This window comes from Alternaria metachromatica (assembly GCF_023757995.1).
Source record: "Alternaria metachromatica strain BMP 0045 chromosome Unknown scaffold_5, whole genome shotgun sequence".
In the NCBI taxonomy this organism is placed as follows: Eukaryota; Fungi; Ascomycota; class Dothideomycetes; order Pleosporales; family Pleosporaceae; genus Alternaria; species Alternaria metachromatica.
In genome coordinates this window covers 1,427,882-1,443,904 of record NW_026055496.1, presented here as the reverse complement: position 1 = coordinate 1,443,904, position 16,023 = coordinate 1,427,882, and the positions used below count along the sequence as shown (strand labels likewise).

At 43.6% G+C, this 16,023-nt stretch overlaps 4 protein-coding genes across 4 annotated transcripts; 3 read left to right on the top strand and 1 right to left on the bottom strand.

Moving 5' to 3' along the window:
• Positions 1–958: 958 nt before the first annotated feature.
• J4E83_003431 (uncharacterized protein) lies at positions 959–1,780 on the top strand (the record flags this gene model as incomplete). Its single annotated transcript, XM_049330368.1, has 2 exons — positions 959–1,045; positions 1,139–1,780. The coding sequence occupies 2 exons, from the start codon at positions 959–961 to the stop codon at positions 1,778–1,780; spliced, it is 729 nt and encodes a 242-aa protein (XP_049190864.1).
• A 473-nt stretch (positions 1,781–2,253) lies between these two features.
• On the top strand, positions 2,254–3,596 carry J4E83_003430 (uncharacterized protein; the record flags this gene model as incomplete). Its single annotated transcript, XM_049330367.1, has 2 exons — positions 2,254–2,945; positions 3,122–3,596. The coding sequence occupies 2 exons, from the start codon at positions 2,254–2,256 to the stop codon at positions 3,594–3,596; spliced, it is 1,167 nt and encodes a 388-aa protein (XP_049190863.1).
• A 1,902-nt stretch (positions 3,597–5,498) lies between these two features.
• J4E83_003429 (uncharacterized protein) lies at positions 5,499–7,651 on the bottom strand (the record flags this gene model as incomplete). Its single annotated transcript, XM_049330366.1, has 3 exons — positions 5,499–5,662; positions 5,715–6,986; positions 7,069–7,651. The coding sequence occupies 3 exons, from the start codon at positions 7,649–7,651 to the stop codon at positions 5,499–5,501; spliced, it is 2,019 nt and encodes a 672-aa protein (XP_049190862.1).
• A 1,217-nt stretch (positions 7,652–8,868) lies between these two features.
• On the top strand, positions 8,869–9,384 carry J4E83_003428 (uncharacterized protein; the record flags this gene model as incomplete). Its single annotated transcript, XM_049330365.1, has 2 exons — positions 8,869–9,099; positions 9,151–9,384. The coding sequence occupies 2 exons, from the start codon at positions 8,869–8,871 to the stop codon at positions 9,382–9,384; spliced, it is 465 nt and encodes a 154-aa protein (XP_049190861.1).
• Between the last annotated feature and the right edge of the window lie 6,639 nt (positions 9,385–16,023).

Genomic DNA, 16,023 nt, shown 5'->3' with positions numbered 1-16,023 from the left:
GTGTATTGAATATTGAATGGGTAGTCGGAATGAATCAACTGGAAAGAATGACGAGTTATCGTGACGTGAGGCGCGTGTTGCGCGGGATTAGTCATCGACATTAGCGCGTCAATCTCGCGTGGCCGCCAGTCGTCATTTCCATTGTCCTCTCACCAAACGCATCTCATCCCATTTCCTTCCGGGCACATTCTCCTCACTTCGCTTCATGCCTTTCGCGAATAACATGCGTTCATCCGTGGCATAGAGGCAGTCACAAGATGGATGTGTGGAGCTCGTGATCATGTCTGTCCACACGTGGTCTTGTTTTGCTAGACAGACCTCGGGATCCCGCGATGCACGCAGCAATACCGCGAGGCTCTCTGACAACCGAGAAACTCGTACGACAACTAGTTTCTGTTCTGATTCGAAACCCAGCAGTCAACACACCGTACACAATTGTCAGGATCCCATTCAAATCCGGTCTTGGCTTTCATGGCACTACACACAAGACAGCACTTGGATTGCTTAACCATGGGGATAGCTCTTATCTGGGCTTTCAAAGACGGCTTCATCTGAGGCCGAAAATTCCGAAGAGCCGAAGATCATGGCCCTGACGGGAGCTGCGACGCTTGTGCGACATGAAGAACCCCAGCATCCTAGCGAGCGGTCGGCCCCGCCGCGCACTGGCGTTTGACACACTGTTCCGACCACTCTGGATCGCCAAGCTGGCCTGTAAACGTTGTGAAAGCGTTCCATCATGTAATTCCGGCAATGCCAACGACGGGTGGCTGAGGGAAGCAAATGTCACTGAGACTCATGGGCTTGAGAAGCATTTATTCGCAGTAGGCCTCAGGAGGTGCACCTGATGAGTTCACTAGTACCATCGCTTTACTTCACAGTCATCTGTTCATCTTGCTGCCGGACAGCTGTTTCTCGTCTACGTCTTCTTTCGATCCGCTAATCAACAAACTCTCTCGATATGAAGCTCTCTCTGGAATTGACTCTCGGTCTACTGGCCGTATCATGCGTCGATGCATTCGTCGTTCCCCCTCGCACGCTATGGGCAGTATGTTGATCCGATGCACCATCTTGGCTACTCAACACGTTATCTCTCTTGTTAAAGCCTGTCACTCACTGCGTATGCTGACACTCATGCTAGACTAAAGCAAACCTTGCCTCTCGCTCGTATCGCGCACACCCTGTCAGACGTGACGCAGACTTTCAGAGCTTGGACTCGTTGACCCATGGAGGAAGTCGCCGCCGCGAGGCTCAAAAGCAAGGTGGTGGAGGAGGTGGTCTCACGATCGGAGGCCTCACTCTAGGTGGCTCAGGCGGTGGTATTACTGGCAACGGTCTCAAGCTCGGCGGAAGTCAGCAGGGTAATGGTACTGCGGCAGCCGCGGAGGAGCCCAAGTCTTCAGCAGCAGAGGGCGAGAAGTCCGCCGCCGCCGGTGAAAAGCCTGCTGTCGCCGCTGAACAAGAGTCAGAAGAAGGTGCGGCTGGCGCTGGCGCTGGTACGGAGAACCAGCCCGGACGCGCCGAAGGAGACGCAGCAAGGAAAGAATCTGAACAGGAAGCTCAAGAGGCCGAGGGTGAGAAGTCAAACGGCGTCAAGGCTACTGAAGAGTCCGAGAAGTTCTCTGAGGAATCTGGTATCACCCTCGGCGAGGACGGTGCCGCGGCGAACCTCGGTGGAAACCTGGGCATCACGCAGGGCTCCGACGGCAGCAAGTCAATCGGCGGGTCAAACGGTATCAATATCGCCGCCAATGGAGAAGCAACACTGGCAGGTAATGAGTGATAATTGGCCGCCTGACAACACAAGGATGTGTCAACCCTTTCTGTTCATTTCGCTTGTATTCCTCATTTGCATATGATTATCTGTACAATGATCACATTTCTGCAGCTCGCGTTTCAAGAATGACTCTCATGGCTTGCTTGGATGGGCTGTGTTCATTCACCCGCGCGAACAGACGGTGTGAGCAAGCGGCCATCATCCTGTCGCGTTGCTTGGAAAGCGTCAGAGCCTGTCGCGAACCTCGCAGGTTGACCTCCTATAGAGACCAGCCGCTGTCATTCTTATTTCAAATTTCTCTTTCGTAGTTCACCATTCATCGCTCACATCTGCGCCTGGCGTGCCTTCCTCCCTGGTGAGGACGCTACGCCAAGCATGGGCCCTACTCTGCATCTGGTAGGTACGACCCGAGGTGCTCGCCCACCATCACCACAGCACACACACGCAGCGCAAGAATCGGTCATCGAATTCGCGAAAACATGGCTTCCTCCGCCTTCGACAACGATGATGACGGCAGTCATCTAGGAAGACAGCAGCAGCCTACACCCCTCCCCAACAGCGCCGTCGCATCTGAGAACAATGGCTCTGACAGCGACGACGAGAGGGATTTGTTCAGGCTATCACTGGAGCTGACTATCGCGGACCGCAACAATAGCGATCTGAAGCGGGAGATTCAGCGGTTGCAAAGTGAAGTCGACGCCAGTAAGACTCGGGAAAGGGATCTGGAGCGGACGAATGAGCTCCATATCATCACGGTCTCTGAAGCGAAGTCACTGCGCGCACGAGTACAGGTGCTCGGATCCACCATTGAGCAAAAGGATACCGAACTGATCATCGCACGACGCGCTGCAACTACAGCGGAACAAGATGCAGCGAAGACCCGTACACAGTTACAGGCCAACGTCCGTCGTCTTCAGAGTAGAGTCGACTCTCTTGAGCGCGAGCTGTCCAATGCCAACACACGCTCCAACGAAATGGCCATCAATCAAGCGGCATTTGACGATCTGCAAACGCGGGTCGACCAGCTGTCTGCTCAGAATCGTCAGTATGTTTTGGAGGCGAACATCAACACTACGGATGTGCAGCGCCTGATGAGCAAGATCGACGGTCAAAAGAGAGAGCTCGAAGATCTTCAAGAGAAACTCGTTGATGCCGAGACAGCCAGCGATCGGTACGTACTACATCACATTGTTATCCGCTTTATGGGATTTGTTGGTGAGCCCAGAAGGCCTTCAGTGTATCTTTACCACTCTCACAATTCATGAGAGTGCTGCGAGTTCCTCCAGGCCTACCCAAAACCTAGTCACAACTTTTCCTTTCATTGAGCACCTACTAACATGGTCACAGGCTCCGTGCAGCAGAGGTGCAGATGCAGACAGACAGGAACATCCAAGCTGCCGGACATCCTCCATCCTCTGACGGCCGTGTGGATGAGGACCCGGAAGCAGAGAACGAGGTCGATATCATCAAGGACAAGCTCGCTGAGCTCAGATGGAACGCACTCGACTACGTGATGGACCTCGATCTAGCCAACAGAAACTTCCGAGCCTTCGACTGCGAGCACGATAATGTTAGGAATGTCCCTGACGGAAGGAACTCATCGTATGGGCCTACCGCTGTCAGAGTAGCACAGGACATCTTTCGGGATTGGCAGGATGATGAACAGTTCATGAGAGGGTATACACATCGCCGACAGAAGCTAATAAAGCATCACAAGGCTCATGGACGCATTCAGGAAGGGAACGGTGTTCGGTTCTGGCTTCTGCGGGACGAGTTCAACAACCTTGACGGTCAACGTGGGGTCAACGTCACCTACAACTGATGTTCTGACGGGACGAACGGGGCGTATATACGAGTCTATGATGACTACATAACGAGTACTGCTCGCGGAAGGCATGATGACGATGGAGGCGGGAGGTGTACGGTGTGATGTGTGTGGTTTGTATGAAAGACGCTGATATCGCGAGGATAACGATGCGCTACTCTAACCAGACGTACATGTACATAGAAAAATCTCCAAACGACCTCGGGAGCTTGGCTATTGTCTATATCCCTGTGTGTCTCACGGTTTGGAGTGCGGTACGCACTGCTACATAATGTGAAGGGAGCGAGCGAATGACGTAATGCGCACTAAAATACTGTGCAAACTGCCCTAACACCAACATCCTACAACATCCTCATCCCGTTTAAGATCTCAACATCAACATTTCCTTGTACAGGGATAATAGTTTTTCCGACAAATGCGGGCTTTCACGCCAACTCTTCTTTCTGTATCAGATCAGCTCTGTGCCAATTTAAGCTAAGATCATTTTCACCAGCACTTGTTCTTAAGTCGTCTTTTGCGATTTTGAGAAGGCGAATACAATAACTATCCGAACACATCCTGAGAAAGAGATTGAAAGTTCATTGGAGGAACAAAGGGCTCGCTAAGACGGCTTTTAAACGCTGCTTTTCTTTCTGCGCCAGCATCTCCGAGCCAGCGAACAAACCCACCCTATACACATCATGCAACAACCGCCCTCCAGACGAGGCCGTCCAAACCGGCAACCGCCTTCTTCAGAATCATCAAGAGGTACCCACACGGGCCGCGGTCGCGGCCGCGGCGACTCCAACCTCATCTCAGACCGAGGACGAGGACGAGGAGCATCTAGAGGCAGAGGACAAGGCCGCGGTCGCGGCAGACCAAACTTCAGACCGGACCCCGACGAACCCCCTGTCCCCTCATTCACATATATCCACCCCGGAACAAGCGTCTCGATAATTCTCAAACAGGATCAACCCACCGGACACCAAGTCCGCGGTATCGTCGCCGATCTGCTAACGCGGGGTGATCATCCGCGAGGTGTGAAAGTGAGGTTACGAGATGGAAGGGTGGGGAGGGTGCAGAAGCTTGTCAGTGAGAGCGAGGGACAGCAGGGCGAGGCTGTTGTTGGGGGCGCTGGGGCGGGGCTGGGTAGGGATGGTGAAGGTGACGGAGGTATGAGAAGAGCAGGTGGGAGGATGGTTGGAGGCAGGGTGGAGAGAGATATTAGGGATGAGGACGAGTACCTTTATGATGAAGGCAGGACTCGGAGACAGCCAGCTGACGTGGGGCTTTTTGCGGCGTTGGAAGAGGCGGATCGGAGACATCAGGGTGGGGATGCAGATGTGAGGGGGGTGGAGGTGGAGATGGCAACGTGCCCAGTTTGCGGGGAATTCGAGGGGGACGAGGCGGCGGTTGCGCATCATGTCGAGGAGCATTTTGGGGGATGAGGTACCTGGGAATGGAGGTCTTGATGCGTTCGGCATACAAGTATACTCTCGTGACACTATCACAATCCCTGAAGAACAATCACGAATACATACAGTATAACATGTGCAAAGACGCTCTCTTCTTGATCGTTAACTTTTGAAATTTCGTTCTACACTACTTCTTCCAACAAGTCACAAGCGGCATTCATTTCCTCAAGCAGATCTCGTGCATAAGATAATAATGAGAGACGCCAGGCAATGCTCAAATCCCTCGAAGGCCAATGTGAAAATCAATGCTTCGCACCCAAATACAGGAGAGCGATCCAAACGACCGTCTATGCATCTACTGCTCGCGCATCTCCTGTATCCAACGCCATGAATGAAATCTGTCGGAAATGTTCTGCCAAGGGTATACACACGAATCAAAGGTCGGATGATGTGTTTGAAACGGAGCGTGGTGGTGGTTGTCGTTACGTGGGTATGATCGGGGCGTTTAGAAGGGGAAGCCACCGGGCGGTCCTCCTCTTCGGCCACCGCTGGGCATGCCGCCCATACCGCCAAACGGACTTCCACCGCCGCCGGAGCTGAAGTGGAAACCACCTCCGCCGCCACGGCCGCCTCCCATACCTCCGCCCATGCCGCCGAACATTTGCATGACTGTGAATCGCGTTAGTCGTGAACTTGCTTTCATGGTTATGAGAATACTTACGGATCTCTGGGTCAATACCGCCACCCATGCCGCCCATGCCTCCTCCCATGCCTCCGCCGCCGAACATGTCGTTGGGATCGACAAGATCAGCGCCGGAGTCGTATCTCTCGCGCTTTTGTGGGTCGCTCAGAGTCTCATGTGCTTCTTGAATCTCCTTGAACCTGTCCGCAGCATCCGCGTCGTCTGGGTTCTTGTCGGGGTGGTGGACAATGGCCAGCTTTCGGTATGCCTTCTTGATCTGTGTCTCTGTGGCGTCCTTCTCGATACCGAGAATCTTGTAGTAGTCCTTCCTCTTGCTCTTCTTAAGCTCCATCTCGGCATCGCGGATTTCTTTGGCAATGCCAGGCTCCGATGGGTTCTCTTCCTGGATAGCCTTGAGATCACGTACTGCCTCCTCCCAGTTGCCGTTCTCTCCCAGGGCCTTCGCCCGGGTCTTCCGTGCCTTTGTGTAGCTGGGATCGAGCTCGAGGGCCTTCTCGCAGTCTGCAATGGCTTGTTTCCAGCTCTTTTGCCGGCTGTGGCACAGGGCTCGGTTCTGTAGGATCTTGGAGTTTGTGCCCTTGTTCGAGGGGTCGACTGCGAGTGCCTGCGTGTAGGTGTCGATGGCTTCTTGGTACCTGCCGGACTTAAAGGCAGCGTTGCCCTCTTGCTTCATGCGGTCCAGCTTTTGCACCATGCGCAGGTACTTGACAGCGGCCTTGAAGTCGGGGTCGCATGCCAGTGCTTGTCTAAAGTGCTGCACAGCCTTGTCGTTCTCGCCCTGGGCGTATAGGATGCGGCCGCGCAGTACGAGGGCGTCAGGGTCCTGGTTGTTGTACCGCAGTAGCGACATGGCTACGTTCTGTGCCTCTCCAAGAGCATTGGCATTGCCCATGCGCAGATGTGCCTCTCCCCGCATAAGCTGCCACTTCCGGGGCTTGTCTACACCAGCGCCGAGACCCTTCTCAGCCTCGTTGAGGGCGTATATGACCATGGAACCCGAGCCCTCGTTCCGTGATGTGTCTTCGGCCATGCGGAGGTGCTTCTGCATTGTCAACGCAGGCTGCTTGTCCTTGGCCGTGGCATTGATGGAGTCGTACACCTGCACAGCCTCGTCCGGCCGGCCCAGGCTGGTGTATACTCTGCCTAACCGCAGGAGGATCTTCATGTTGTTGGGGTCCAGCTCGTCGGCCATCTTGCAATCCTCCATGGCCTCGTAGAACTTGTTGGCGGAGATGTAGGCGGCGGCCCGGTTCGAGTAGTAGGTGGCATTTTTGGGGTCGGCTTCGATCGCTGCGGATTGGTTAGCCAGAAGCTCTCCCGGTGTACTGTAGTGCAAAGCTTCGGCTAGAGCATGGCCAGTATCACTACGCACCTTTTGAGTATTCCTCGATGGCCCGCGGGTAGTCTTTGATCTTGAAGAACTTGTTGCCGGCCGCCTTGTACTCCTCGGCGTCTATCGTCGGGGGCTCAGCGGGCGGGGTGGCAGCCTCGGGGGTCGCGGCGTAGTTTGCAGTGGGCGGCGGCGGGCTCTTCGTGTAGCGGTGTGGTGGAGGAGCAGGCCCGTCGGGGGCGCCGTTGGCGCCATTCGTCTTGGGCGTGTCGGCGACGGGGCTCGAGGGGGCGGGCGAGGACGAGTGGTCCCGGTCCACGTCCATTGGCTGGGGCGTGGGCTGGTCCATGGCGGACATCTGCGAGGACAGGCGCTGGCGCTCCTCGGGCGGGAGGTTTAGCGGGTGGGAGTCGCGGTCGTACTTGGACGAGCGCTTGGACGAGTAGGAGCTCGAGCGGCGGCTGGAGGAGCGTTCCCGGTCCTTGACCTTGGAGTGGGTGTGCTTGTCAGGCGAGGCCGGAGGGGTGCCTGAGTTAGCCTGGGGGGAGGGTCGGGGGGCAAGGTTGGGGATATCTCTGGTCTTGGACGACTTCTTTGAGGATGCGAAGAAGGAGGGAAGAACCATGGGGGCGAGCTGCGGAAGGATAGCGGCCTGGACGGTGTCACTAGAAAATTAGTCTGGCTGCAGCGACTGTTGGTTGAGATCCAGGGCGGATAAAAATTAAGCTGGGATTTTGGTCCTAAAAACGTTGCTAGAATGTTCCATATCAGCGAGGTTAAGCCCGCTAGCACTTCTGCCACAGAGTCAAGCCGCAGCGGACGTGCATCGGAAGGCTGGGCTGATAGTCGCCTACCACGCCAATCGCCCTGCATGCGGCACCGACTTACTGCCCGTTGTCACGTCGCGGAAGCGGTAAACGCTCTGCAATTACCTTTCTCTCACTCTCGACACGCGACTATACGCTGTGGGACTCCAGGACTACTTCGAGTGGGGCATCCGACTCGCCCAATCCGCGGAGAGAGGCTGGGGCGCGCAGTATCAACAGACGACAACAATACCTTGCATAGAGGATGCGACAGTCTGTCCACTACCAACGCTCATCGTCCTTTTCATCGTCGATGCGCTGGCCTCTCAACCACCAGCCTGCTTCTTTGTGTGCCAATGTAAAACGCTCTCTGTTTGCAGGTGCATGCACACACTCGGCCATGGCAACAACAACACCGAGAAGATGACTTGAGGTAGACAAGCGCTTATACGATGACTCGCCGTTGCGGAGAGACGTTCAAAGGCAGCAAGACCGACAATGATCTCCCGAACAGGCAAATTGACGTGGCTGTGGTTTGTCACAGGGTGTCTGTCAATGATCTGATGCAGGAGATGCTTTCCATTTAGTCGACTGTTCATGTTATCGGTTCTCATTGACACGACTGTATCCGGACTACCTGGGTATTCCAGCTCAGCGTGCCCTCACGTGCGTCACCAGCTGACTACACACCATCTTACCATGCACTAGCTCAGCAGCTGTCAGGCTCCCATGGAACTCGTTACCTGGTTCCACAAAGTCACAGCACATGCCACATAGATATCCGTAGAGCATCCGATCTCATACCTGCCCAAGTGTTTACCCGGCTGTGCCCCTCGTCTTCGTCATCCCGCCCAACTGACGCGCACGTGCCATCAGGGACCGCGCCGTCACCTCCAGGTCCAAAGCTTCACTCCACATCCCAAGATAGCAATCGCGCTTGGGCGCAACAGCGGGAGCCACAACCATCGGCCCCTCAAACGCTTCACCGCTAGCTCCCCGCCACCTTTCTCCCCTTGCACCCGCGCCAACAGCACGTATGACCGGCGGCGACCAACAACGAGTGGCCACCTCTGACTACCGTTCTGATTACCGCCACGGTCTCGACACAACTCCCACGCCGCAGCAGCCCTCGATTCACGCGTCGGATCGCCTGTCTATCACTATGGGCCTCACGTACAACATCTACCTCAACTCGACCACGTCGCGCATCTATGGCTGCAAGAACTGCAAGACGCATCTCTCCAACCATGACGACATACTCAGCAGGGTGAGCGCATATTGAACTCCCACACGTAGCCATATCGCTAACCGTCATGAGAACTTCCGCGGTCAACACGGCAAGGCGTACCTCTTCGATACCGTCGTCAACATCACCGAGTCAGACCCCAACGAGCGCAATATGACCACGGGACGTCACATAGTACGCGACATCCACTGCCGCCAATGCAAGGAGACCGTCGGCTGGAAATACGATAAGGCGTATGAAGCCAGTGAAAAGTACAAGGAGGGCAAGTTCATCTTGGAGGAAGAGCTTCTGTGCACCGTCACCTGAAGACGGAACTCTACTACGCAGCATCGACGTCATATTGAAAGGGCATTTGCTGGGAGTTTTGGATTGGATACTGCGATACGGCTTGTTTACCCGGATGGTGTTTACACGCTTGGATTTTGGTGAGCTTTGGACAAGGCGTTCATGTGGATTCACATGGTATGTTGCACTCTATAGCGTTGTTACAATTTCCTATCGCTATACCGAAGTACTGGTGCGGAAGGAGACGGAGAGCTACGTCGAACTTCAAGCTTGTCGGAGTCCGTCGCGAACGAGAGCGCAGCTTATCCGACCATCAAAAAAACTAGCCTAACTATTGCCAAGACTTCTTTTAGGCTAGCGCTTACTAGCATAAATACTGCACAATATGTTTATAAGTTATTATAGCAGAAATAAAAAAGAGTAAGTAAAGAAAATATATTAGAGTATTATAGTTCTATTATTACTAATTAAATTATATACTAAATATAATATAAACGTGTTACGCTAGAGTAGTATATTAGTGTAAGTATTAGTAGAAATACTCTAGAGGCCTATAGCCTAGTTAAAGTAAGTATAAAAGAGATAAAAATTCTTATTATTATCTTTATTCTCTTAGAAGTTATACGCTATAATATATTAGTAGAGCGTATTAAATATATTTTAAGAAAGCTTACTATAGCTAATAACGTAGTAGTTAGCGTAGAGATTAAAAAAGGTATAAGTATTAAGTATATCTTTTATAGTAGTAAGATAAAGCTAAGAATTATAAGTATAGAAACGCGTAGTAAATATATAGAGAACACGTTACCTATTTTTAAAAATAACTATTTTAATAGTAGACTAGGTTTATAAGGTACTAGACCTAGGCTAGAATATTTTATTAAACTAAGGCGTTGTCTTGTACTTATTTAAGTAAGTAGTTATACTTAAAGTTATAGTTATCTATTAAGATTTAATAGAACTCTAAAATATATTAGAATTATAATTATATTACGTTTTGCTAATAAAGAAAAAAGGTAAAAAAAAGAAAGAGAAAAACTTTAAGAATAAAAATAAAGAAAAAAGTAAAAAAAGAAAAAGACTTAGAAGAGAAGAGGTATATATTACAAATATATAGATAATATATTTACGTACTCTTTTTACTATAGATAAAGGCAGCGCTAGGCCTTCTACCTAGAGAGTAAGTATTACTCTAGATAATAGAGCTATACTAGTTAATATAGTAGGTTATAAGAGAGCTATAAGAACCTATAATAGCCTAAATATATTAGTAATATATAGAAGATATATTTTAAAGACTTATACTATAGAGAGTTCTATTCTCTAGAGCGTGCCTATAGCGCTGCTTAGTATATTAAATTAAGATCTTACTATTAGCGTTCTTCTTAAAGAGTAGGTATAGAAGAAGTAGAGTAAGTAAAGTAAGGTAGGCGTAATAGGCAGGCTAAAATATATTAGATACGTCTTCTAGTTATATTTATATAAAACTTATATAGTTTACTATAGCGCTAGAGCCTAGAGAAAGTAGATAACTATAATTAGCTATCTTATTAAGAAACGTGTTACTATCTTATTAATAACGTATTATAGAGAGTAGTAGTAATTTAAGGTAGTAGTTAGTAGGTAATAGAGTTAGTAGTAGCTAAAAAAAAACTATTACGTTATAATTATAATATTATTATATTTTACTTAAACTTACTTAATCTATAACTAATGCGCTTAGTATTATATAACCTAGATAGCTATAGAGCATATACGTAGCTTACGCGTAGCTACGCATAGATAGAAATACTAAAACTTATACCTATTACTAAGTTAAGTAGTAAAATACGCTAATAATGCGTTTATATAATATTTCTTATAGATATATTAATCTAATTATAGAAGTATATAATATTATAATAATATATTAAAAAAAGAAGCTAACTATCTATCTAGAAAAGTAAAGTATCTTCTTAATTAGTAGAAGACCTCTAGATAACACTCTATAATATATAAGTAACGCGTTTACTAGAGAGATAGGTTTACTAACTATCTCTCTTCTTTAATTTATAGGTCTTATATTAGGTTAGAAGCTTCTAGTTTAAAAGTAGGCGTCTAACCTTATTTAAATTTACCTATATATATTAGTAACGTAGTTACTACGCGTTAGAGAAGATATATATATTACTTTTCTTCTACTTACGCTTTAAGTTAGTAGACTTATAGAGTAGAATAGAAATTAAAGCTTCTATAGTTTTCTTCTACGCTTTATCTTTCTTTCTTTTGCGTATTACTTTTATTAGAGGCGTAGCTAGTAGAGTTAATATAGAACGTGTAGTAGATACGTTTATATTATTTTTAGCTTTACTTTATAGTAAGATATTATACTTAGAGCTATCTACCTATAGAAGCTTATAGTCTAAGTCTAGAAAAGCGCGTTCTTAGAGTAGTAGAGGTTAGTTTAGCTAAAGTAGTGCTTTATACTATACTTTAGCCTATATCTTAGCTAGTAAACGTAATAGAATTACGCTAGAAATACGTTCTAGTAAGTCTTTTATAGATACTCTAAAAGTAGAGTCTCTTAGTAAAATAATACCTCTAAAGAAGAATATTACTTCTCTTTCTTACTTTATTAATAATTACTCTATAGGTATAAGCGCTACTAGGTAGTTAGAGTAGTATCTTTTAATATAGTTTACTAGCGCACTATAGTTACTAAACTACTACTATAATATTATAAGTATATATTCTATATATAATTTTAGCGCACTTACACTATAAAGCAGCCTATTAAGCTAGTAATAGTAAACGCAATAAAAGATCTCTCTCTAGTAGATAAGGTAATATCTACTTCTATTATATTTACTAAATAGTAGTATCTTTTAAGAAAGAACACTAAGTTAGCTATACTATAGATAGTTATTCTAAATATAATTAAATTACGTTAGAAACGCGTTATTAGAAGACTTACATGCTAATATATAGTCTTAAGTTCTATAGTAGAGTAAAGAGAAAAGGTAGAGAGAGAAAGAATAGTAGTAGGTAGGCGCTTAACTCTAAAGAAAGGCAAGAGGCTAGGCTAGTAAGAGGAAATTTATTACGCCTTACTATATTAGGTAAAGATTAATATAGGCTTAGATTATATATATAACGTATTTCTATTACGTTCTACTAGCTAGTATTCTATCTATAGACTTTAGTATATATAGTAACTATACTAGATTATAATTAGAACGCGTTTATAGTATAATTTAGCTAGAGTTATCTCTCTAAAGCTACTATCTACGCTCTTCTAGTTCTACCTTACGTTTCTCTAGTTGTAGTCTTTACTTCTATAGCTCTATCTTCTCTCTTTTAATTTCTAAAAGCGCTCTTCTTTCTATAATAGTCTAGTTACTCTTAAGTATCTACTACCTTAGAGCTTAAGAAGAGTTAGGCTTAAGAGCGTATTAGAAACGTAATAAGAACGCAATATAGTAGACCTACTCTAGGCTAGCTTCTAGTGCTAAAGAGAAGTAAGCTAGAGAAGAGTAGACTAGAGAAGAGCAGGCTAGAGAAGAGCGCCTGCAGCCTCTACCTCTTAGTTATCTACTCTATATAATAAAACTAGATAAATTAGCCTACTCTAAGATACTATTATTATTATTAATAATAATAAGATTCTAGTACTCTAATTTCTACTCTAAACTTAATAAGACTACGTATAAAATACGTTGTACGCAGCAGACTTATTCTCTTTTTCTATAGCCTTAAAGTATCTCTATATATAACTATAGCGTAATCTATTCTTATAGTAGACGCTATAGACTATTTTTACTTTATATTTCTCTATATTCTAGAAGTCTTACTTATAGAAGCTATAACACGTTACTAGCACGTTCTTAATATATTTAAACGTACTTATATTAGAATAGCCTTAAGTAAAGTCTTATTAATTTTATTATAATATAACTTTATACTAGCTTACTTAGCTACGTTAGAAGTGCGCTCTAACAAGTTCTAAATACGTTACTCTATATAGTTATTACACTTTACAAGACTACCTATAATAATAAAGTATACCTTATAAGCTACCTAATCTACAACTACCTTAGATTTATTCTCTACTATATTATAAGAATATATTATATTTATAATTAAAAGAAGTTTTATACCTTATAGAAGCCTAATATAGATATAATACTTATCTAGTAATTTATAATAAAGAAGAGCTTTTATACACCTCTAAATAGAGTATTCTATATACTCTACATTAGAAATAGCGTAGTTAATACTATAGAGAAAGTAAGCTTTATATAGGCAAACTATATAAAGATAATACTATTTCTATCTATAGTTAACTTTTAAAAATTCTTAGAGAAAGAGTCTCTAGCCTATAGAATTATGTTAGTAACGTATTCTTAATATAATCTATTAAAATATAACTAACCTTATAACTATTTATTATCTATATTAATAGTAATACTTATAATACTGTCTTTATAAAGATAGTAGAAGTAAATTAGCTTTTCTAACACCTCTAAATAGAGCTTAAAGAACTTAGTAAATACCTCTATATATATTTCTATAGAATTAATGTCTATAATAACCTTTCTAAAAGAAATTACTATATTATATTTAGAATATATTATAGACGCGTTAATATACTTTTACCTATATTTTATAGTATCTTTATTAAAGATAGCAAAGAGTAACTTAGACTACTTACTATAGATACGCTTATATAATATGTCTATTTAGAACGTATTTTATTAAAGTAATAGAAAGGCTTACTTATTAAGAAAGTAGTATATAAATATACTATTATTAGTAGAGTATATTTGTTAGATATACGCCTATATTATGTTAGAAACACGTTTCTAGCGCGTTACTAGCTACTTACTATAGCTAGATCTTAATACTTAGTTCTAAGCTTGTGTATAACGCCTTCTACACTAGAGCTATAGAGGTATATTATAGCTTTGCAGGTTTTAAGTAAGCTTCTAATTTTATTCTTATTTGCTAGTATAATATATATCTTCTTAATAGACCTAAAGCCTTTACTCTTAACTTATACCTAGACTTAGAAGAATACTAAAGCCTTAGCTAAACGTAATTAGAATGTTATTATAACATATTATAGAAGCGTAGAAAGTAGACTTACTACGTATAAGACCTAGAGTTAACATAGAAAGAATAACTATAAGAAGCTTAGCCTTTAGGTCTTTACTTAGAATTAAAGAAAAAGAAGAGATATATATATACTCTCTATAACACGTTATAATTATGTATAGATAAGATACTAGATCTACTAGAATTATAATATAGTACTTAGCCTTATTATATACTTATTTAACTAGCTACTTATTTCTATAGAGGTAGTTATGTTCTAAAACGTATTATAAACGTGCGCTAAACGTAATATAGTATAAAGTTACTTACTATACCTTAGAGTTCTAGTAGATATTAATACTATAGTATTATATACTCTTTTATTATTTTTCTCTGCTAGAGAGCTATTATTAAATAAGTTCTTAAGGTATTTTAGGTCTATTTTAGAACTAACAGCGCAGAAGATATACTTCTTAGTATATCTAAGTTTATATATCTAGGCTATACACTTAATAAACTAAGGTTTATTACTAGTAAGACTCTATAACTTAGTTACTACGTGTTATAAATGTATTTCTATTTATAGTATCTCTTACTTTATATTACTATTAGAAGTATATAGATCTATAGTTTAGTTACTAGTTACTATAAGATCTACTACCTATAAAGCGTCTAAGAGTTATAGCGTAGAGCCTTTAAAGTTAGTAGAAGCGCGTTAAGAATACGTTACGTATACGTTAAACGTACCTAGCTACCTACTTCTAGCAAGTTATTCTATTATTAGATATAATAGTATCTCTTAGACTTCTAAGTATATTCTCTACTTTAAGTATAATTTTAGAATAATAATAAGCTTTAAGTAGCTTAGTAAGTGTAGTATAATACTTAATACCTATATAAATATACTTCTAACGTTATATAATTATATTTAAGAAAAGTAAAGAGAATATACGCTCTTTATATTTCTAGGCCTTTCTATATTAGAACTAGATTATGTTAGAAACACGTTAATATTACGTTTTTAGGCCTCTTATATTAATAGCCTTACCTAAGGTATCTTTTTATATTATATAAGTAGGTAGTAGGTAGATAATATATACGTAGCTATCTAGTGTACTTTTAGGCTATATTAGTATACTTATAATATACTTATATAATATTACTATTAGACCTAGACTACTATTACTACTTATAGAGAGTAGAATAAAGTTCTTCTAAATTATATTAAGAACGTAATATAAAGACGTTATAAGTAGTATATAGGTTAAATTAGCTTAGAGTTACTCTTCTTACTTAGTATATTATTAGCTATTTTAAGGTCTAAGAAGGCTATATCTAGGTTCTTAAACGCGTTCTTAAAGAGTAGTAAAGGTACTTTAAGCTACTTAGCGTTAAATACTAGTAGAAAGAGTACTAGCGCTTCTATAGTTTCTACAAAGATAAAATATAAATATATTATTAATACGTTCTAGAGCTAGATTTTAGTTTTCTTTTATATATAGTACGCTAAGCTATATAGAGAATAATTCTATCTAATCTAACTATCGCTTACGCCTTATTCTACCCCTAACAACCTTAACTAGCTAG